The 23,321-nt window shown below is 37.2% G+C and overlaps 3 protein-coding genes across 3 annotated transcripts in view; all 3 read right to left on the reverse strand.

Annotated features, from left to right (window-relative positions):
• The window catches only part of LOC122016209 (diaminopimelate epimerase, chloroplastic-like), an 11,705-nt gene extending 7,949 nt beyond the window's left edge, over positions 1-3,756 (reverse strand). The window contains exons 1-6 of the mRNA XM_042573440.1: positions 3,436-3,756; positions 3,161-3,328; positions 2,570-2,640; positions 2,263-2,320; positions 1,967-2,146; positions 227-311 (exon numbers count right to left, since the gene is read on the reverse strand). Of these exons, the coding sequence (XP_042429374.1) occupies positions 227-311; positions 1,967-2,146; positions 2,263-2,320; positions 2,570-2,640; positions 3,161-3,328; positions 3,436-3,693 (820 nt within the window). The 5' untranslated portion in view covers positions 3,694-3,756. The remainder of the gene's footprint in view (positions 1-226; positions 312-1,966; positions 2,147-2,262; positions 2,321-2,569; positions 2,641-3,160; positions 3,329-3,435) is intronic.
• A 299-nt stretch (positions 3,757-4,055) lies between these two features.
• On the reverse strand, positions 4,056-8,734 carry LOC122016208 (putative respiratory burst oxidase homolog protein H). The gene is made up of 15 exons (XM_042573439.1): positions 8,290-8,734; positions 7,675-7,834; positions 7,542-7,590; positions 7,350-7,463; positions 6,826-7,245; positions 6,143-6,529; positions 5,955-6,050; positions 5,773-5,888; positions 5,593-5,695; positions 5,421-5,509; positions 5,218-5,353; positions 4,997-5,140; positions 4,771-4,899; positions 4,611-4,689; positions 4,056-4,534 (listed from the first exon to the last, which is right to left on the reverse strand). The coding sequence occupies exons 1-15, from the start codon at positions 8,642-8,644 to the stop codon at positions 4,425-4,427; spliced, it is 2,487 nt and encodes an 828-aa protein (XP_042429373.1). The 5' UTR covers positions 8,645-8,734; the 3' UTR covers positions 4,056-4,424.
• An 8,828-nt stretch (positions 8,735-17,562) lies between these two features.
• LOC122015529 (calcium-dependent protein kinase 16-like) lies at positions 17,563-22,414 on the reverse strand. The gene is made up of 7 exons (XM_042572477.1): positions 21,256-22,414; positions 20,478-20,621; positions 20,096-20,248; positions 19,776-19,891; positions 19,528-19,695; positions 18,139-18,369; positions 17,563-18,058 (listed from the first exon to the last, which is right to left on the reverse strand). Exons 1-7 carry the CDS (start codon positions 21,914-21,916, stop codon positions 17,897-17,899), a joined length of 1,635 nt encoding a protein of 544 aa, XP_042428411.1. The 5' UTR covers positions 21,917-22,414; the 3' UTR covers positions 17,563-17,896.
• Positions 22,415-23,321: the final 907 nt, after the last annotated feature.

A 23,321-nucleotide genomic window follows, 5' to 3' on the forward strand; every position in this document is an offset into this window, starting at 1 on the left:
AACAGGACTATCAGATTCTTTTGAATTTCTGATACCAATATTGATACCCATACTATCCCTCATGGATTGATGCCTAACTGTAGATGAATGTGCTAAAGATGAATATTAATTTTTTAATTGAGAAAAGTTAAGTAAACTTGGAAACAAAAGAAGACACTAATGATCCTCAAAACTCCAATATTATGAAACTGAAAAGTAATGTTTTTTCATGAAAAGAAAAACCAACCAGTATTAGTTCGAGCAGGAAATACTTCATGGTGCTCAAACAGTGGACCAATGTCGCCCAACTTTAATTCATCAAGCTGCAGAACCTGCCCAGATAATGCAAGGTTTGAATCAAACTAGGAAAGTATCAAAGCTTGTACTACAATACATCCAGGCATGATGTTAGCAGTTTTATTGAATGACCTGTGCCAGTAAACCTACAGCTTTTGCATAATAAGCATGTTTTCAGTTGCTTAGTAGCCAGGTTTAGTGGAAAAATAAAGAATATATGAGATGTTAAGTATAAGTGTAGAGATGATGATTTTGAACACAACAGGAGTTGTTTATACTTCAAATTCATGAATGAAAACATAATGATGTTCTACCCACACAAAGAAATAACTTGCTATAGAAGACATTTGTTCATTATTACTAAATTATTTTACTTATGGACCAAACTCTAAAGCTAAACAACCCAATTCCACCTGTCCAAGGATCAACTTCAGAAAGTTCAACATTTTTCAACACCATCAGAATGAAATACATTAATAAAACAAGTATCACATTACTTGAACCAGAGTGAGCATAGAATACAAAATCTGAAACTACCATGCAAGGGGCATAACATGCATACGCTGTAGATACAGTGAGTTCTTTTGTCACAAATATTTGGTTAAAGGACCATCTAGGTGGCAAAAGGTCATACGCTGTAGAGAGGTAAATCACGGGTGGCTTTTTTTTTGCCTTTTGATTAGTGACCATTGCATGGGGGAGGGCACAAACCTAGCAAACATTTCGCTGTCAGGAATTGACCTCTAGACCTCCTGGAGGCAACACCCCATGCAATGACCATTTGCCTGTTAAAGGACCATCTAGAATATACAAATAATGGTCAGTTAATACAGTTTAGCATAGTGACTGATGACTAAGACAGGCCTCACAATAAGCTGATTGCTGAACCTGTCAATATATGGCTACTATTGGCAATCAGAAGGATGGACATGTTATAATATTTTATCATTTGTAGTCTTAAATTTCTGAAGGTAGCCTCACTGAGTATTTACATATGCCTAGAATTTTGAGACTTTTAGAAGGTTTTCTTCTCTCATTAATCTAATTTGCATCTTTGATTCTATTAGTCTATAAACAGATTCTAGAGGAAGTGCTGTAAAATTCAATGTAAAAAACCTTCATTTCTGAAGTTCTAAGAAGAGACCTGAAAAATTACATTCGTCAAGTTATTCCACAGCTCACAGAGGTGGAGAATCAAGAGAATATATTATAATATAATTTAATCATCTTATGAATTCTATGATTAATCTATGAACTACAATTAACTTTAACTACGTATGCAGTGATAATTTCACATTAGCAAGTGAAACTAAGAGAATTAGTCAAAACTTCAAAACTCATTTGCAACAAAAACATTTTTCTAATTGGACAAGAGACATATTTTCAGTTTTATAAAGCTAACTAGCATTTCCTCGAAAAATTATCTGCAACCTTTGATTCCCATCAAGACCATAAGAGATTCAAAAGGAAGATGAAAGGAGGCAACACTGGGAGCAAGGATGTTTCATCACTATAGGTCAGAGTAAAAAGCTAGTCATTCAGGTCCAGAGAACCAAAAAGATAACTGCATGCATATGCAAAACAATACGAACATACTCAATGGTCATATTGTGTAACGCTGCTAAAAATAGGTGCATGGGTACGAACACTTCCATTAAACTGATGCAATAAATAATCCTCAATTACTTACGTCACCCGCTTTTGTGCCAAAAGTTACACAATGTGGATTGCCCATGCTAACACATGTCACATTCCAAGCTTTGCCATCAACTGTAAGTTCACCTCGAACAACAGATCCATTCTTGTTTGCAGGAAGTTTAGTAGGAATGTTTACTGGATCAAGTATAGGCTGTCCCATATCTACCTTTACCTGTAAGCGTCAAGAGAAAAAAAAAACTAAGCAAAAACATTAATGTGCATGACAAAACAGAGATGTTGATTACCAGAAGTTCAGAACAGTGCATGTGACTTCATCCCACAACATACCTTGCCATCATTTTGTATTTCAGGAACAATCAAGCCAGCTCCTGTGTGAATCCTAAAGCTGAAAGGTAAGATCCAGTCAATACAAGATGTTATTAATTGTAAAACATAAAAAATAAATGAAAAATAAATGTGCACAATGCACAACAGAGCTTCTTTCCGTTCTTAATGTGGATAATCATTTAAAGGATATCAAAGAAGAAAACAAGCCAACAAATAGCATCTTTTAGAAGGTGAATCTCTGCTACTTAACATAGGTTTAGAGTTTAAATGGATGGCATAAGTAAAAGGAAAGTTTCAGCAACTACACCTTCTTATCCCAGTTGAGTTTTCAAGCTCAGCAATGAATCGAGCGAAGCAACGAACTCCATTACCACACATCTGGATCCACCAAATACTTTAAATTGGCATAAGAGAATTCAAAACAACTATGGAAACTGAAGCTGAAATTACAATTTTTTAAATTGGAAGCCAAATTTTGCATCAAATTTTGTGGCTTCAAAAAATTATGCTCATGTAAAATCATGTGCTAGACAAAGTTATACTTCAACAGAAGATGTGCATGCATGCATGCACACACGAAAGCGCGTGCACACACACACATAGCTGCCGACCTTTGAAATGCCCGATTATACTTTTTCCTCCTTTTTACTTTTAAAAACCAGAGAAACAAGTTTTCACCCAGATGATTACAACAGGAGATGTGCAATAAAAATCACAACCCAGCACAAGACCTGCTAACAACTGCCCCAGGAATAACCACCACACTACAACTAGATGAAAAACACATCTGCCACCAAAATACTCTGTCAACCGAGACCGCTGCAAGGAACACAAGCACGACGATACCTTTACAAACTTTAACTAAACAAAGCTAAAGTGTTAGAGCCAAGTAGAATACCTCTGGCTCGCTACCATCCGAGTTAAATATCCTCATGGTGTAATCAGTGCCATCGACCCCCGGCAACACAAAGATCACGCCATCAGCACCGACACCAAAATTCCGGTCACAGAGCTTCACAGCTTGCTCTGGAGTGACCTTAGGCTCGGAAGTGTCCCGGTTATCTACCTATTTCAAAACTTGGTCACCACTTACCCTCATCCAGGATCAACTTCAAAACCATCCAAATAGAAAAACGAACAGAATGGAACTGAGAAAAAAAATATATCGGATACCATGATGAAATCATTCCCGAGACCCTGATACTTGACAAATTGCAGGAAATCGGACTCCTTCCTATCAAGGAACACGACACTGGGTGATCTCTCCGGGGCCTGAACGCTCATGGTAGCAGCGGGAGGGCGAGATCTATACTTCCGGAGCAAGGGAAGGGAGATCGTGGAGCGAAGAGGCGAGAAGAGGCAGAGGGCGCGTGCGGTGGCTAGACGATCGCGAGGAAGAACCGAGGTCGCAGGGTAGATGGAAGCCGCCATCGATGAAATCGCACTGGGCCGACCAGGACCGTCGCCTCTGCAAGCAGAAGGAGAGGTGACTTTCTGGTAAAATTCACTTTGCCCCTTTATAATGCTATAGTTATGGACTTTTCTGAAATGCTCCTTTACAATTTTTTTTTCAAATAGAATTATTAGATTTCTTCTTAGTCGAAAATATTCATTATTTTTATTTTACACTTACACCCAATACCATATGATATTTGCAATTAAATCCTGAGTCCATAACAACAACAAAAGCAAAATTTTACAAATTCTTCCCGATAAATTTTTAAATTTTTTTTAAAAAATTAAAAAATTCTTCCCGACATTTATGGATGGAAGAAAATGGAAACACAATTATGTTGTCTAACATCTAAGAAACAACTTGAGCTAAAATAACAGATATGTACAAATTTCAAGTTTTTTACAATCTGAATTTGGAATCGAGTCCATATAATATTTATAGCTCAGTCTGCATCATACCGTGTTTTGTAAGAGTATAAATAACTCACACAAGAGAACTGCCGGGGAGCCGAAAATGATGAATAAGGGTGATGCTTAGGTTACAAAAACAAATTTAAAAATAGCGAAACGGGTGTTGAGACCTTTAAATATTCCTCATAGTTCACAAATATTCAAACTTTCTAACCCCAGCCAACGTTACCCTATCTTTACGTTGTACCGATACCATACATTGATGGATTGTCTGCCCACTGTATATTGGTTTATCTCTAGAAGTTCTCCTTGTGGAAATAGAAACGAGTGGTTGTATTATGGCTGAACTCTAGCGAAAGATCTCTGAGTTGCTTTGTGAGGGCAGAGGAACCACAATAGAAAACACCTGCAAAACCAGAAATAAGGAGACAATAAATGGAAAAGGCAGCACAGGGTGAATCGGAGACTGAAAAATTTTGCACCTATTCGAGAAGCTTTGTGGGCATTTGCCAAGTCAGAAAACACTTTTCTCCAGTTTGGCCTTGCGAAGTGAGTTCGTATCTGTCATGCATGAGTTAGCAACTATATGGAGAAAATGGTTTTCTTATATCCAAATTGAGATCTTGGACAAAGGGCAATTACCCGACTTCCCGAGACAACATCAACACCGCTCTTGGAGTATTGAAGTGCTTGAACCGTGGCGATAAGGGCTGATCTTGCATCTCCCTCTTCATACACACTTGTCAAGTAGTTGTGCATATCTATAATATTCTGTATATCCAACAATTTTCAGTCAGTTATGGTTCTAAGAAGAGTGGAAATTATAAGAAGAGGTTCAAGAAAGCAAAAATGATGTCTCGGGAAGTACGTTATGGTCGCTTTCTGCAACTTCATTCATGACACCTTTGAACCATTCGAATGAACCTTGTTCCCTGGTCACCCAGTAGAAGTAAGCACTTTGAGGACCGGTTACTTTGAAGTCATTAGCGTCATCATTCTGGTTTATTTCCATCTGGATGAGAATTGCATATGTCAAAGTAAGTTCAAGTATTTTGATCTGACAATTTCTGCTGTATCATTGAAGTTTACATTGTTCAGGAGATCCTTCAGTATGCTGATAAAGGGAGTTGCGCCAATTCCCAAACCGATGAGCAAAAGAATGTCATACTTGTCGTAATTTTGAGCTGGGGCACCATATGGCCCATCAATGTATAACTTTGGGAAACTGAAATCAGTGTGATGTTACTTGGTTAAGACCAAAATGCAGGCAGTTACTTTATGACTATCAGTACCTTGTATCATCAGATTCAATATCAGCAATGACGGTGGTCTCAAGCCTAACAAGATTAGCTTTCTTCAAATTGATCTGAACCTGGCAGACCTGGGTGAAGAGAGTTGCTTACAACTTAGTTTCAACTTCTATCATAATTTACCCAGATATCAAGAATTTTATGCTAAACTAACCTTTCCAAATAAATTTCTAAGCTCAGTTGTCCAGTCACCCAAAGTTCGGATATGAACACTCAGGTGCTCATCTCCAGGAGCTGAAGTGATTGAGAATGGGTGCCTGTTTAGATCAATAAAGGGGTTCAATACATGCTGAGGCAATTTGTCAACGGAATACATTTGAAGCTAAGAAGATACCACTCAAAAGGTGAAACATCTGGACATTTGATGAATAGGTACATTCCACTTTTGTAACTGAAACCTGGAGGCTTTTTCATATGAATGGAGAGGACATTACCTGGATATATTGCTGCCTGCATGATTATGGGAAGGGTAAGAATTTGATTTTAACACTATTCTTTTGCTCTACAAGTGCATACCTTCACAATGCTGACACTAAAGCCTGTCTCACGAACTTTCCGAATTGATCTCTCAGAGACAAAAAAGATGATGGGAACCACAAGATACATCCATGTCTGAAAATTTCATACAATTATTTTGTGCGCAAGTACCAAAAGATGGTCCTTACTTGATGATTGTTAAATGGATAATGAAAATCATGACCTACCGTCTTCTTGTACCACTCCTTGGTTAGGAATATGAAGTAAGAGTGCACTATCAGAAGAACATAAGCCACGGCCAGAAGATGATGAGCATACCAAAATGAATTGAAACCAGCCAAATGGTGGAGAGGTGATGGCAATTTCACCACATTTCTCCTAAAAGAATGTGTTGCAAGAGTAAAAGAAAATGCCATGATGACAAGAATGAGGATGCCAGTGACCCCAGGAACACTCGCCAAAAGAGATGGATAAGTAGGCTGCTTATAGTGGAAATTAGGCCCGAGGGTTCGCATGAATTTTGAACTTGGGCATGTGATTAACCTTGGGAAGTCGCACGTAACATGAGCAAGAGTATGCACCAGAGCTCCAATTGTGACTGCCAGTGCAATGATCTGCATAAATTTGCATGTGCATAGATAGCATTAATGGATAGTTAGAGGTATCTTCTTGGAACATATAAGCTTCTTCTGATAAATATAATTGTCTTACCATTGACCATTTATCTCAAAAATCAAGCCATTAAAAGGAGATCAAAGTGTACATATTATCATTTTAAGAAAACACTCTCCTTCACATGTGGGTAGGCACACTGAACTCAACAGAAGTCAATCCTAAACCCAACACATGAACCGGTATGGAAATATTATCAACATGGAATTCAAACACAGGTTCTAAACTTAGCACTTACCTTGTGGAAATTGATGTTGTCATCAAAAGGAAACACTGAATTAAGACAAGTTGATCTGAACCATGTGAGGGTGTTTCGACAGACAGTGAAGAGAATCAAAGCCATATTCAGTTTCACAGTCTCAGCTGCAGCCTTGGCTATGCAAACACAGTAGCCCATAACTTCAAAAGCTGTTTTCCTTCTATATTGATGAAATTTCCATGCTGCTAGAACTGCATTTAAGGTCAACCAGAAGCAAAGAACCCAAATTCTCTTCCAGTTATCATGAAAAAAGTCCATAGTCCTGCCTACAAATCTTGTGATTGGATATCTGTATTGCTTTGGTATCATTGATCTTGCAATGCTGTGAGTGCGCTTCAGTTTTTTCTCAGTTTTTTGCGAGCTGACCATCCCTCGAAGTAGTGTTTCAAGTTGCGAAATCTGGGGGTGAAAACCAGCAGCCAAAGTAGTATAATTAGTCTTGCTAGATCATTTGTTTGAGAAATTTGTCCAAGTTCCTGATAAGCTCAAAACTAGCTTCTTACCTCGATATAGCCAAGGCCATCTGGGTCAAGCTGCTCCATTATGAGAGCTGCATAAGTTGCAGCATGTGCTTTGAACTTTGCCAATTTGTTTGCCGAGGCACTCAGCGCGATAACCTGACAATGAATTTTTGATATCAAAGGTCCACAATTGAAAGAGAAAAACAAAGGATCTATGAAAAGTAAACATGCTACCTGCTCCACTTCGTTTTGTGTGAGTTTTCCATCACCATTCTTGTCGCACCTATTTCATTGACATAATAGATCAAACCCTGAACCCAATTGTCAAGACAGTGCTGAAATTGAATAATAAAACACGACTGCTTACATGTCAAAGAATATCTGTAGTCGAGAATCAAAGTTTTGGTCCATTTCTTTCCAGAATTCCTTCAAATCATCTTTAGTTATACCCATTTCTGCATCCAAACTCTTCCTCCTCGTTAAAGCAACAAACAGCTCCCCAGCAAACTCCTTTGACTCGCCCATTCCTTAAACAAATGAAAACCAATCAGTTAGGATATGTGAGAAATCATATAGATCCCTAGATCTGATGAATCAATTTCACACACTAAGATGATGCAAATTGAAATGGCATGTCCAAGTGCAACCATTTATCCCTCATAAACTTGATTTTTTATGTGTTTTTTCCTTTTCTCAGAAGTACTTCTTTGGAGCCAGTAGATTTTTTAGATTTAGAGTTTCATTCATTAGCAAAATCAGTTGATGTAATGCGAGATCTACCCTTACTACATGAACAGCCTGATCCAATAATTACTAACCGCTGATTGGAAAAAACAACAACAACAACAACGGCTCCATTTTCCCTTTCGATGTGGACAACAAGGTTGTCCTGCATCTAAATCCAGGTTTAAAGTTTAAAGTAGGGAGAGTAGCGTGTTCGCTGCCAAGTCTAAAGCTTTACGAAGTAGATCAAGGGGGTTACCGATGCAGCGGCCGAATTGGTCCTTGGGAAGCCTCCCGTGCACGGCTAGTTCGTCGAAGCGCTTCTCGACGGTCTTCCACCCGTCCTTGCCACCGGAGGCGTTGTCGAAGAAGCGAAGCCCCTTAAGGCCCATTCGCGCGCTGGAGCCGAGCCTCGAAATCTTCCGCTTGTCCACCCCGACCAGCGTCGCGAGTTGCTGCACCCCGGACTTGATCTTTGCGAGGCTCCTGTGTTTAGCTGGGCGGGCTTCGGCAGCAGGAGCGATGGGGGCGCCGCCTTCGGAGACGACGATGCTCTCGAGCTCGGCAACCGGGGGCGGAATGCTGATGGGCTCGTCGACTGCCCCCGTTGCCATGCTGCTAGTGGCGATTTGGCCGGAATGAGCGAGAGAGGCTCGTATGATTGGTGTGCTCGCGAGTGAGGTGAAGTGGAATGCTGGTGAATTTGAAAAATGATAACCGGTTCTTAAGTGGGATTAAATCGTAAATATCTGAACCGGTTCTGTGAGCTCATTATCAGATAGTTGAATTTGGAATGATTAAATTTTTTTTATTTATTGTTAAGATAAATTAGAAAATGTTTATGATGGGCGGCTAGAATTTTTTAATTATACATTTTATTTTTTAAAAAAATCTTTATAAATTTCTGTAGCTAGAAATTAAACCGTTACTATTTAGATAACTATCGGATGCCCAGCTACTGCGCATATCCCATGACCGACAGGGAACGTGATTTTCCCGCACTATTCTCACGCTGAATAAAACACACACTGCACCTCATCAAGTTGTCCGATTTAAACTACGGTTGTCGGACTCGGACCGCCTCCCCACGAAAGAAACAAAAGGACAAAACCCTTCCTCTTGAAGAGAAGAAAAAAAATCGATAATTTACTGAACCGTCAGATTTATATAATAATCAAAATACATATTAACTTTTATATTTATCCAAATACACAATTATTTAAAAGTTAGATATCTAAATTATAAAACATATTGTAATTATTTTTCATTATACCCTTCGTTTATTAGCCGTGACTGATGGTTAAATTTTTTATTTATTAAGTACTAAATTTTCCACTGAAAAATATCTTAAAATTGTACCAATTTCAAAAACTCACAATTCTCTATCCAATTTATGTTGGAAGCATGTTACACTTTAGAATTATATAAAAAGTATAATGAATTTGATTTGAGATATTTTTAAGGTGCATAAAATTATCAATAAATTTTAGTCAAAACTGGTTAATAATCAATTAAAAGTATGATCATTTTCGTTCCTAGGAGCCTTATGAGTATAATCATATCCTCAAACCTCAACTTCACAACTTAAATTGAGAGTTATGAATTTTTAAAATATTCACAATTGTAAGACAATTAACACAAATTCATTAAAAGGTCTAGGTTTATAATATTTACTCATCAATACTGTTAAAGAGTTTTTGACTATTCAAACTATATCAATATTTTAAAATTCTAGACGTTATATAGGTCATCAACATGTTTTGATCAAAAATGCACTTATGGCCTTAAAAATCTCAAAATCATTTCAAATTAATATCATTATATTTTCAAGAGCCTACTGAATGTAATCATGCCCCCACATCTAGATTGTATAGCCTAAATTGAAAGATATATTTAAATACTATCTTAAAATAATTTGGCACAATCTCATTAAAAGGTTTAGACAAGACATACTTACTCACCAACATCAAAAATGATTCCTAAACTCCCTGATTTAGATCATATTAAAATTTTAAAATTCTAAACACGGTAGAGTATGCAAAATTTACTGGTGATTTTAAAGAAAGAGATCCTCCGGCCCACAAATACTGAATCATCTCTTGGTCCGGCATTTGCATTGGTGGGAGGCAATGACCCCCATCTGTTTAACAGGTGGGGGTCATTACCTCCCACCAATCCACCTTTCTTGGTCCATGAACAGACCAAGAAAGGTGATCCAAAGGATCCGACTTTTAATTTTAGATACCTAAAATATACTTTAAATTAAATTTATTGTACTCCTTATATCATCCTAAATGTAATCATGTCCTCGTATGTAAATTTCATAATTTAGATAGAGAGCTAAATTGGCATGACTTTTCAAATGATTTATCACGGGCTTATTAGAAAGTTTAATATATAATAGATAGACATTTTAAGAGTTGACTAATCGAGGGATATAATAAAAAACAACTACAATGTTTTGATAAATATAAAAAGTTAGATATGTATTTTAGATTTTATGAAAAATAAAAAAAATAATGAGCAAGCAATGGGTGCAATAAACTACGTCGGGGAGTAATCTCTTGTTTTTCATCCCTTTAGATTCATATCAAACAAACAACATTGCACTCAAATGTTCCCTTCATCTGTACTCCATTTTTTTTCTTTTATTTATTTATTTATTTATTTATTTTTTTTTTTTTTTTGCACTTATTTGTCGCATGTGAAATAAGTAAAGGGTTGATTATTAGCAGAGCATGTGGCGGTTGGTGGTGGGATGGAAAAGTAAAAAGTATTGGCCAATCAATTAACGGTCGATAGTCTCCCGATGGAACAGGATGCATGCCATTCATGGTTTAATTGCCATATGCCTTCGTCGTTATGTCTCCCTTAATCACCGCCTTCTATTCAACACTTGACGTTCATTAATTGCCCAACAACTGCGCACCAATTAAATTGTCATCGTCGAGGACCTCAAGGCAATGATTCGTCTTTCGGGCTCCATTGACACAATAATCACCAAACACGTGCATTCTTAGTTTTGGTAGAATTTTTAACGGGACATCAAGTCATCAACAATATCCTAGTTTTGGCTGTTTTTGTAGACAACTATGGCCTGCCTCACTTCTTCCATGTGCATTGATATTCCTGCAGCAGTATTATATATTTTAATTTCACCATAATAAACTCGTGTAGAGACAAGAGGCAGCCAGATAGTACTTCCATCTGCCCATCTCCAATAATAATATGGACACAGTATTTTAATCATTCGTAGCGATCTCCTGGCCTGGGAAAGATAGATATATGATCGTTGAGCGGGAAAATGTTCGAGAAATAATGAGTCGATATCTTGCAAAGCATCTGCATGCTTTGGATGGTGAGATTATATTGAGGCCGTTGAAAGCAAGTAACAGCCCATTAAGTCCATATAATAATATTACTGAGAGCGAGCACGGTGAGATGGGCAGCAACAGGCTGGGATAATTAAATTCAAAGGGATCGATCAAACAACTGAAGATGCTGGCCTGTCGGATTATGGTTGATCTTGCATTTTAGATCCATTTGATGGGTAGAATGTTGGCTCGGACGGTCTATTTCTAGATTAGTTAGGTTGTTAATTAGCTCTGAATACTTAATGTAAAAAATAAATTTAAAATTAAATTAATTGATAATTATCCGCTCTGGAGTACAACGAGATGGTTAGAGGCAAGGCAACTGAATCTCAAGGCGCAACAGCTGAATCTCGAAGACAAGGGTTCAATTTTACAGGTGGATCCGTGCTCCTATTTCATTGATATCCTATTCAGATTTTCACTTTTAAAATATATTTTAACACAGGAAGTGTATATATATATATATATATATATATATAGAGGATTGATATGCTGGACGACCATATCAATCGGTGTTTTTTAATTTTTTTATTAGTTTTTAAATTAAAATATAATTAAAAAATTTAACATTTCCTTATATAAATTTCTAATACATTAATATATCCCCTTAACATATTACAATACTCAATAAATACTTAAATTAATTTTATTTTAATGTTTTTTTTAAACCAAATACTATAACCTAATTGGAAAGCCTAAACTCTATAGGTAAAATCTAAAAAAAGAAAATAGCTTTAATACTACAACCAAAACCTGAACCCTAGAAATAAGGAAATGTGAAATTTTTTAATTATTTTTTAATTTAAAAACTAATAAAAAAAATTAAAAAACGCCGATTGATATGCTGTATATATATATATATATATAGTATTAATATTATGCGCGCCCTCTTTTGCGCTCCTGTGCACGTCAAAGCATATTTTTTTTTTCAAAATCTCATATTTTCTCACCACGTAATTTGATTTTTTCCTTTTCTTTTCTAAAATTGATTTTTTCCTCGCCTTGCCTCGCCTCGCCCACGACGCCGTGCTCTACGTTTCCCGTTGCCGCGACGCCGTGCTCTACAATCCTCGCTCGCGACGCCGTCCCTACCGCCATCTATCATTGCTATCACCTGTAAGTTGTACAAAGGCGAAAGGATTAGAATGAGCATTTAGTAGCAAACTGCTCTTACAGTACAATGTATTGGGCAAACGCATGTGAAACATTTTGTGCATCAAACACAACGGTTAGCATGAGAAGCAAGGAAAAAAGAAAAAGCTGGATTTTTAGGGTCATCTTCGGGGATGTTCCTTACAACCTTACCGACGAGATCAGCACCAACATCGACAACTTTTGTGTAAATACCACCACCCACTATGCCAAAAAGAGCCATGGAAGAGCCATCCAGATCATAACTAATAATGGATCGGCGAGTGAGGAACGCATACCTGTTTTAAAATATATTTTAAAAGTGAAAATCTTTGGCATTTCACCAAATTCAATTAAAACTTAATTAAATGCTAAAAGAATATAAAAACTACTGGCTATCGAAGATTTTTTTAAATAGTTATATAATATATTTTTGTCATGGACTAATTAATTTTTAGTGCTAATACATTTGGCATGAAAAAAAACTTGAATTTTATCAACAAATTTAATTATTTATTAGCTTATCAAATCTTAATTATCTTATATATATATATATATATATATATATATATATATATATATATATATATATATATATTGATCCTGTCCTAGAGTTGAGACGATAGATGTTGGGAGGTGTGACGTTCCGGTTAACTGTTGACGGACTCTGAGTCAGAGAGACATGCAATCACAGCAACGTCAGCGCTGAGCTAGGGTGGGGTTCCCTGGCGATGACCCTCCGATGCTTTAGTCAAGACATACGATGAGCGACCAACTCGCTCAGACTTACATCGAATCTTAGAACCGGTGAAAAAGGATCACAACACGACAACGGAGCTCTGATAGTGGAATGTTGGGTGAACGGTCACTCCGCTCGGCCAAAGGGCTAGACCACCCGAACGGTTAAGGGCTAACCGAGCGATCATCCCGCTCGACCTACAAACAAACAAAAGGAGGATCAGCCGATATCCTCGTGGAAACTCATGCGGAGGGTCACCGTCGGGGAACCCCTTCCTAGCTCGGCGCTGACGATGCTGTGATTGCAGGTCTCTCTGACTCAGAATCCACCAACAGTCAACAGGAGCATCACGTCCTCCAACATTCATCGTCTCGACTCTCGGACAGGATCACATGTCTATATTTTATTCAAATATATTTTATATTTTTATAATTTTAAATGATTTGAAGCTAGTTATAATTTTAAAATTAATACATATGAATTTAGAGAATGAGAAAAATATGACTCGAGAGTAGAAGATATTATAGATGAGAGGAAAAAGAAAATTCAAAACCTTCTCTACTATTTTCATGCGGTGGTACAAAATAAAATCATCATCTTAAAGATGGACGACACCATATATCCCGAAAGAAGATAAAAATTATGAGGTTTATTCAATCTTAGTCAAAATAATCTAAATAATATTTATGCCGGTTAAAAATCAAATTATACCTCAGTAGTGATAAGTATTGCTCGACTATATCTACCTATTTTCCGTGATGCGTCTGATCACAACACACAGCGAGGTGCGCGAGACGCTGTTGGAATTCTCTAAGCTTATGATTTCAACCAGCACAGCACAGCACAGCACAGCCGAGCCAACCAGAAGCGGACAGATTAGAGTGGGCCCCAACCATGCAGGAATCGATCGGTCAAGCAAGTCTTAATGGCCCCACTCCGACCCATTCAGTCTGGTCCGCGTACTGCGTCACTTGCACACGTATAACAGGAACACGTGATTCACGATCCAAAGAGAGTAAGATGCCCAATTCAAGTCCTATATAAAGCAATAGTTGCCGCTCCTTGTCACGCATCCAAGTCTGTGATCGCTTAGCTAATTGCCAAGGAGGTCCATGGAGCGCCCATGCCCGAGGGAATGCAAGATCCCCCCGAAGCGAGGCCAAGTGAAACCTCAGGCAGTCAAGGTCATCATTCGACCGATAATAAGCCGGATTGCCTCCATGAAAGGAGGAGATGGTAGCGGCAAGGCACATAGCAGAGACGGCTCAACTTCCGTCTCCGGTCGGGCCAACGGAAGACACAAATAAGGGGATTGCTTTCCTATGTGCTTGCTATTAGCTGAAATGGTGTCGGTAAGTAGGAGCTTGAGAGTATAATTTGTTTAGTGTGTGTTAATTTGGTGCGAGCTTTGTGAGGATAAGCATGTCTAAGATCAATGTCCTCTTCTAAAGGGAGTTAATGTATATAATCTAAGGTTTGAAGTACTATCTTGAGTTGAGTTTTTCGGGTATCAATTATATATAGATTTGGTGCTTTTGTAGTATTTTATCAAGCACACCGAAAACGATAGACAAGTATGAAGGTCTCTTGTGTGGAAGCCTTTTCGTGAAAAAGTGACTCTCTCTCTTGCAAATCCCTTTTGTTCACGGAAGTTCCATTGAAAAAATATTGAAAAAAAAACAATATTATTCATTTGGTTTATCTATTTTAAAATCAATGAAATAGATCGATCCATTCGATCGATCAGTTAGCCCAAAGATCAAAAGTCTATCAAATCAATGGAACATAATAGTTCAATTGAAAAAATTGAATCGATAAACTGTTGATCCCTCTTAGTTGAATAATTGGTTTGAACAATCATTACGGGGATAAGAATGTGGTCCTTTTTTTTTTTTTTCTCTTTAACTAACATTCATATTCATATAATCGCTATATCCTTACTTGAGGAATGAGAAAAGCAAGGAGAATAAACTGTGCTTAAAGGAAGATTCGTTACTAATGGAGAACAAGAGGAATATCATAAAGTTTATGAAAAATTTAATCACTAGAGCATTTATTTGCACACATTGTAATGATTTCATCGAGCAATGGTAGTGGGCATCTCCCGTGGTTAAAGTTATATATTTCATCAAGCATTTAATCGCTGGAACATTTTGACCCTAAGGCCGAATCAGTTGATAAATACATAGGATAATGACTGTAATAGTAGGGGTCGAAACTTGACAAGAAATTTCATCACCTTTGCGTATCCCTATCCATATGCTTGCCAATTTAGATTCCTAAACTTCTTCTCAATAACGTGGGATAAGTGTGAGTAAACCGCTAATGTGACAATATCTCTAAACATATATATATAATTTTTTTTATAACTTTTAATATATCACATCAAAAATATAAGAATTTATCACTCTCTTCACGATAAGAAAAACTTCCCTATAAATTTTTTAGAGATCCTATATAACCAACTTTTTTTCATCAGTAATTACTAATCCTACCCATATTATTAATTTTTCAATGGAAAAATAGGTTTGAAATTTCAGTATCACTTTTAAACTATAAACCTCAAATCTTATATAATCATGATTAAATTTTTTTTCTTTCAACTTTTTCATTTAACAAACTTCTTTAAAATCTCTCATTAGACGTTCCTGAGTTAGTGACCCTTATTGATAGGGTCAAATTTTGTCGAGGGTAGTTTTTAAACTGCCTTTTAAATTTTAATTTAAAATATTTAAAAAGAAAGGAAAAGGAAAATGAATCATTTCATAAAAATGGCAGAGATTAAAAAGAAGTTATTATAAATTTAAATTTAAATTTTATCTTGAAAAGAAATAATTAAAGGTTGTTATTATAAATTACCTAAAAGAGATCTCATCCCAAAAAGAAAATATTCAATTAAATTTGCAATTTTTTTATGTAAAAACATTTATATTTAGCAAAGTTTAACCGCCTTCCCTCCGTGTTTACCAATGCATTTACAAATGTTTTCATTTGACAGTGTATACCGCACAAAAATCCTCCTTTGAAGCAACTCCAAAAGATGCTGGAAATGGTAGTATTGCATCACAGAGTTTCACAGAAGCAAGATAAAAAAATGCTGCATATGGCAATATTGAAGCTCGAAATTTCACATTTCGTGAGGTTGCTGCAGCTACCAAGAATTTTCTGTCTGAGTGTCTTTTGGGTGAAGGTGGGTTTGGTATAGTTTACAAGGGTTACCTCGAGAACCTTGAACAGGTAATGGGCAATTGTCATTCTTGTTGTCTCTTGGGCAACTCTTAAATCGTGTATGGTTTATTCATGATTGTCTTAATTCTCTTGGGTTTAGTTTAGGTGGTAGCTGTTAAGCAGCTTGACAGGAATGGATTGAAGTAATGATGCTTAGTCTCCTTCATCATGAAAATCTAGTCAAGCTTATTGGCTACTGTGCTGATGGTGCTCAAAGACTTTTGGTGTTTGGATACATGTCCTTGGGCTCCTTAGAAGACCATCTGCTCGGTAATAATCTTCTTCATTGAATCTTTTTCAAGATTGTTGTGCATGACCTATTTGATTCTATAATAATTCTCAATTCTTAGTTATTTAGATTATAAATTTTAGCTACTCAAATATGAAACTCTGTGAATTACTCGATAACAGTTTTTCTATTTTCAGATATCCCACCTGAGCAGAAACCTCTAAGCTGGTTGGTAGATGAGGATGAAAATAGCATATGATGCCGCCCGAGGTCTAGAGTATTTGCATGAGAAGGCCAACCCACCTGTGATCTACCGCGATCTCAAATAGTCCAATATCCTGCTTGATGAAGGGGGTTTCAATGCAAAACTGTCTGATTTTGGTCTCGCAAAGCTATGGGGGATGAAATCCATGTCTCTTCTAAGGTGATGGGCGGGCAATTATGGCTACTGTGCTCCTGAGTATGCTAGAACAGGCGAACTTACAGTGAAGGCAGATGTATATAGTTATGGAGTTGTGTTCCTTGAGCTAATGAACTTGACTAGCTCCTTCAAGCAGCAGCATCATGAAAAAAACTAATGAACTTGACTAGCTTTAACTATCATCATCTTTGTCGGAAAACTCTTAAGTGTGTAGTGCATTGGACAAAGGAATAGATGAAGGTGAGACATCATTATTCCTTTTTATCATCCACAAAACCAGAGCACGCCCTGCAGAGAACCAAATAGATATCATTATTTCTTGTGGGTCATAATCATGTTGCATTGCATGTGAGAAAAAGATAAGGCATTAAAAGGTGAAGCAAAAAAAGAAGACAAAAGCACGCCGGAAGTTTAGATAGCAAGTGGCAATATTTATAGAGTCCATTAAAAATCAGCACAATTGAACAACCATTAATTTTCATTTGTACCAATACCTCTTCTTTTTAACCAATGCCCAACTTCATCACAACAAACCCTCATTTGGTACAAAAGTTCTACAGCTAACACAACACACTGTACCAAAGGTAGTGGAACATGCACAAAGCAACAAGAACATCCCTGCACACCTACCGTGACCGAGAAGAACTAATTCCATAGGAAGCAAATCCAACGAGTCCATTGAACCAAATACTGTCTAAGAGAGTCAGCATAGAGAAGTGTTAAGACACACAACAGTTTCGTCGATCAATTTAATGGTTTCTCACTGCCTAAGTTCAAGGACCCATCCTTCATTAATTTGACGCTCAAGCTGTTGAATCTTCCTCTCGAGTAGTGTCGTGAAGCCTTCCTCCAATCTGTTCCAGTCTTCATCATTGCTACAAATTCATCATAGCTGATTCGACCATCCTATGATAAAAAAAAATAGACCTGGCTTATTAGTGATGAAGATGAGAAGATTAGTAACTATCCAAGTGAAAGAAATATACCTTGTCAGTGTCCACTTCTTGTAAGATATCCTTGGCGGCATCCATACTATCAGGAGCTCCATCTTCAGCAAGGGCTTGGCGCAGTTCCTCAGGTTCTATAAAGCCATTCGCATCTTTGTCAAAATATGAGAAGGCCCTTCTGAGATGTTCATCATTTGCCATTCTTTGCAAGTGAAGAGATACAGCTAAAAATTCACCATAGTCTAGGGTGCCTTTTCCATTCATATCAACCTATTCAACAAATTGAAATCATTAGATGTTACAGTGCATTTACACACTTCACTAAACAATTAATCCATCCTCTGACATCAATTCTTGTGAAAAATCTTTATTCGATAGAATCTTTTTTGACAATTTCTGAAATAATCACAAATTACGACCATATGCCCCTTTGGTTAAGAGAACTTGTAAGATCCTGGCTATTACCAACACTTGGCGGGGGAATGATGCAATATAGGTCACATAAACAGCAATTCACTCCTAGTTCTGCTGCCATTTTACACAAAACTAGAAGAAACTGATATGTCTTCCAGATTTTCATTATCTATAAGGCTAAATAAGTTCTTCAAAGTACATTTTAAGCTTGTGCAGCTTTTACCCAAGCTTATTTATCTAGTTCTCCTTCAAAGATAAGTATGTATCTAAGATGATGTTGATATGGCAAAGGAACCTAATAACCCTTAGATATCACATATTAAGGAGATTAGATTCTGCATAATGAATACTTGCTAATTTCCTATTCTCCAGCTTGACTAACATAAACATAAGAAAGACATAGAGAACTTCATTAAACAAACATATTTCTTGATGGTTTACCACTCCCTTACCAAAGTTGATAGAACAAAGCAAGATAGACATAGTTGAAAAGACAATCTTTAGGTTAATTTAAAATTTATAGTTGTTACTAAAAAGAAGAAAAAAAGATCACCCACGGCCAATAGATTTTTATGATTTTGTGTTTCAGTTTGATTGCATATGTGTCTAACAATTATTTAAAGAAATGTTCATAGTAAAAATTCATCACCCTGAACCATATAACTTGGATAGATAGGTTAAGACACTCGGGATAGGGTTGAGTTGGTTAGTGCGAGACAGAGTTTCGATCATAGGATAAGGGTTTGAATCTCAACAAAGCCGAGGAAAAAAAGTCCTCTCCACACTGGCCAACTACAACCTCCAAATTTACCTCCTCACATATATGGTCGTGTGACCGAACGTGTGCAGCCGCTGGGGCGGCAAATTCCACCTTTTGCTACCATTGGATAAATAGGTTAAGGTCATTGTATACGGAAAAAGTGCAAAGCACAAAGAAGTAGATGCCATTTTTTCATCAAAGCTTTGAACATGTTTCCCATTTTCAATCCAAATCAATTTAACTAAAATACTCACTGCTTCAATAAGCATCTGCACTTCAGACTCCACCAGATGTGAACCAAATTTAGCGAGCCCAGTTTTGAGTTCATCATGGGATACAATGCCATCATTGTCAGCATCCATCATCTTGAACATCTCTTTAATGTCTTCCACTTCTTCAGTAGATAAGTGATCAGCAATAACCTAATGAATAACCAACCAAACCAAGTTATACTCTGCAATCAAAAACATCCCATTTAACTACTAATTGCAGTGAGACAAACCCTTAAAGCTCTCCTTTTGAATCTGTTCATCCGTGAAAATTGTTTAAGTCTTGACTTGACAACATCACCAAGAGGTACATTTGAGGCTTTCTTTGCATTCTGAAGCCAATGATGCTCTGTATGGGGAAAAAATGTATAAGCATCAGTTCAACATAAGAAAGAAAACAACACCAAGTATAAAACCCAAGAACAGGATGACAAGCTAAAGAAATATGGATACCATCCCAGATAATGAAGATGATCTCAATTCACAAATTATCAAATGTTAGGGACACTTCCATTGAGGTTATATTAACAAATAGCATACAGTGTAAACATACCAAGCACTTGCTTTGCAGTTAACCGAAGCTTGGGATCAGGTTCCAACATCAGCCGAACTAAATTTTTAGCACTGTCAGAAATACTAGGCCATGGTTCCCGTTTGAAATCTATTACGCCCCTAAGAATTGCTTGTGCAACTCCCTGTTCAGTTTCTGCAATTAAGAAATCATAGCTCTTGTTAGATAGAAAATGCATCTGAAGAAGTACAAAAAGTGTATTAATTAATAGACAATAAGTAACTTATTAGCAGAAAGTGATAGAACTAATAAAGAATAGATTTATTCATGGAAAGCTTACAGTAGACAATAAGTAACTTATTTGCAGAAAGTGGTAGAAAAAATAATGAAGTGTGCAAAATGGATTTATTGATAGAAAGCTTACCAGCCCAAAATGGGGGAACTCCACACAGTAAGATATAGAGTATAACTCCAGCACTCCATATATCAATTTCTGGTCCATAATTCCGTTTTAAAACTTCTGGAGCCATGTAATAAGGGCTTCCAACTATCTCAGAAAATCTTTCACCTAGAATTGGGGTAAAAAGAGAAAAAAATAAATAAATAGAGCACGTCCTTATAGTAAAACTAAACTCCAAGTTAGGTTATTGAATGGAAGTGATCATTAATGAGGCTCAACAAGAATGAAGATCATTAGTATGCATTCATATGGTAACTAATCATTATGCTATGGAGAAATTTTTTCAAAAAGATCAATAATCAATAATAACTAGGAAGATTTTTTTTCTTTGAGATCTTCTTCAATTGACAAACCATAGGCTTTATCTAATGACATCCCAAGGTGCACAGCCACAAGCTCTCTCTTTGGAAAAGCTATCCAAACACTCATTTCATGCTCCCGGTCTAACGAACGACCTTGATCTACATCTTAGTGTATCCTTGAGCCATTTTTTGACACAAACACATCAAAAATGGGAAACCACATAAAACATAAAATAGCATAGAGATAAATAAAGTATAAATAAACATGAAAATTGCAAATTAACCATCACGAAAATATGCACCGAATTGAATAGTCATGGAACTGTGTATTTTATTTGGACAATCTCTTTGGTATATTCCAGACAAATATCCACTATTGTAGCGTTTGAAAAACTACAATAAAGTAAGCAATTTTAATGTGGATCAAGAAATGCTCTCACCAGGCTGGAAGAATATTGACAACCCAAAGTCAATTGCCTTCAAGGGCGAGTTCTCCTTCTTGTTTGCAAACAAGAAATTCTCCGGCTTGAGGTCTCGATGGATCACCCCATGGCAATGGCAGAGCTGCACGACCTCAACAATGGTCTTCATCACCACAGCTGCCGCGCGCTCTGAGTAGTGGCCCCTCGCCACAATGCGGTCAAAGAGCTCCCCGCCCTCGCACAGCTCCATGACCAAATGCACGGCTCCGTCGTCCTCGCACGCCTCCCGCAGGCTCACGATGCTGGAGCTCCTCGGCAGGTGCCGCATTATCGCGACCTCCCGCCGCACGTCCTCCACGTCAACCGCCGTCCGCAGCTTCCTCTTCGAGATCGACTTGCAGGCGAGCAGTTCCCCGGTGAAGTGGTCCAGGCAGAGGTAGGTGACCCCAAACTCCCCGCGGCCGAGCTCGCGATCCAGCACGTACTTCTCCTCGATCCCGCCCACCGCCCTGGCGTCTCCACTAAGAACCGCCGCCATTCGCTTGGAGTGCCCGCCGCCGTTCTGGCGGAGGTGGTTCTTGTTGGCTAGTGGGCGGGTGCCGTGGTCATGATGGGGACGGGGGAAGGTCTTGACGTCCTCCCGGGCGACGGCCTCCGGCGAAAGGCAGCAGTTTCCCATATCGAGCTCGGATCCGATACCTCCTCTCACACAAATCGACCTAACAGCACGGAAGTGACTAGGGTTTCACATCAAATCAACCTCTCGCAACCACAACGACAAAGAACCATTTTTTCCCCTTTTGATTGGGGAAAAAGAGACGGAAGCAACTGAGAAAGCGTCCGATTGGGGGAAGGTGAAACTTTTATCGCCGACTGGACCAACAAAAAAAAAAAAAAAAGAAGCGAGACTGCGAGCAACGTGGCCGAGGTTTTACAGCGCGGACGCTTCTCCTCCTCCTCCGTAACCGTGGCCTTGGCTAGCGGAGTTACAGGCGAGATGAGGATGAGAAGCGGAAGCTGCCATGGCGGTAGCTTTATCCTCCGCTTGGTCGATTGCGAAGTGTAATGAGGACGTTTGCCGGCCGTGCTCCGTCTTCTTCCTCGTTTTGTGTGCTTGAAGCCTTTTGAATTTGATTAGGGAACAAGACTGCAAGACATCTTACACATGCGATCTCGACATTTTTCCTAAAGAAAATTTTAAATAGATTAAAATGAAATAAAAACCCAGAAAATTTGATTTCAGAGGAACTACTCTATCATAAATTTTTAAATTCTTAATATAGAGGAAAACTATGTTTTTTTTTAAATTTGCCTCTCAAACTTTTATGGTAACAATTTGTAATAAAAACACGAAGAGTCATCTGATTTATTTTTTATAAATAAAATTTAAAAGTCAAAAATATAAATAAGATGAACATTTAAAATTGTTTTTTATTATATATTAAAAATTTTATCATTGCAAGACAGTCATTAACTTTGAGATTTATGCTTGGCAGAAGGACAATCATTAGAATTCTTCAAACTTTGGGAGTAGTCTGTTATTTTTAAAAGTTAAGGGTCAAAATAAAAATTCTCATGTTCTGTGCTGTCAATTAAAATTTCCTCGTAATTCTACTTTGCCAATAACATCTAAAATTAATAAAATTGTAGATGTTTAATGTCTAAAACTTCTTAAATCTAATGCAAAGTTCTTAAAAGTATTTAATATTAAATAATTATTGACATGACTTAAACGTTTTAATGTCTATTTAGAATTTTTTTTTACATTTTTTTGTTATTTCAATTCCATGCCAAAAAAGAGTCAACGAGGAAAATTTTCTTTGATGGATAATTTTGAAAAATAAAATAAAATTATATTAATGCAGTGGATCTTCTTTTCGGCCTCTACGGAGTCCATTTATATCAATTTTAAAATTTAACTGGTATGCAGTAAAATTTCAAAATGATATTAAAAAAAAATCGATAGTTGTTAATTATAATTTGTAATAGCGTATTTTTATTTAGTATACATAAATTAAGAATATTTATTGGTCATTTATTGATTATAAAAAATCCAGTAGGTGAGGATGGCGTGAATTTAAGCT

The sequence above is a fragment of the Zingiber officinale genome, chromosome 8B, assembly GCF_018446385.1.
Source record: "Zingiber officinale cultivar Zhangliang chromosome 8B, Zo_v1.1, whole genome shotgun sequence".
NCBI lineage: Eukaryota > Viridiplantae > Streptophyta > Magnoliopsida > Zingiberales > Zingiberaceae > Zingiber > Zingiber officinale.

Bases quoted from the DNA above. Each gene is read 5' to 3' on its own strand.
- LOC122016208 (XM_042573439.1), bottom strand. From the start codon at position 8,644: ATGGCAACGGGGGCAGTCGACGAGCCCATCAGCATTCCGCCCCCGGTT. The intron at 7,246-7,349 runs GTAAGAAGCTAG...TTTCACCCCCAG, and splicing joins ATGGCCTTGGCTATATCGAG to ATTTCGCAACTTGAAACACT. The intron at 6,051-6,142 runs GTAGGTCATGAT...TGAAATTTTCAG, and splicing joins AGGAGTGGTACAAGAAGACG to ACATGGATGTATCTTGTGGT.
- LOC122015529 (XM_042572477.1), bottom strand. From the start codon at position 21,916: ATGGGAAACTGCTGCCTTTCGCCGGAGGCCGTCGCCCGGGAGGACGTC. The intron at 20,622-21,255 runs GTGAGAGCATTT...CCCCAATTCTAG, and splicing joins GTCAATATTCTTCCAGCCTG to GTGAAAGATTTTCTGAGATA. The intron at 20,249-20,477 runs GTAAGCTTTCTA...TCTTAATTGCAG, and splicing joins AGTTCCCCCATTTTGGGCTG to AAACTGAACAGGGAGTTGCA.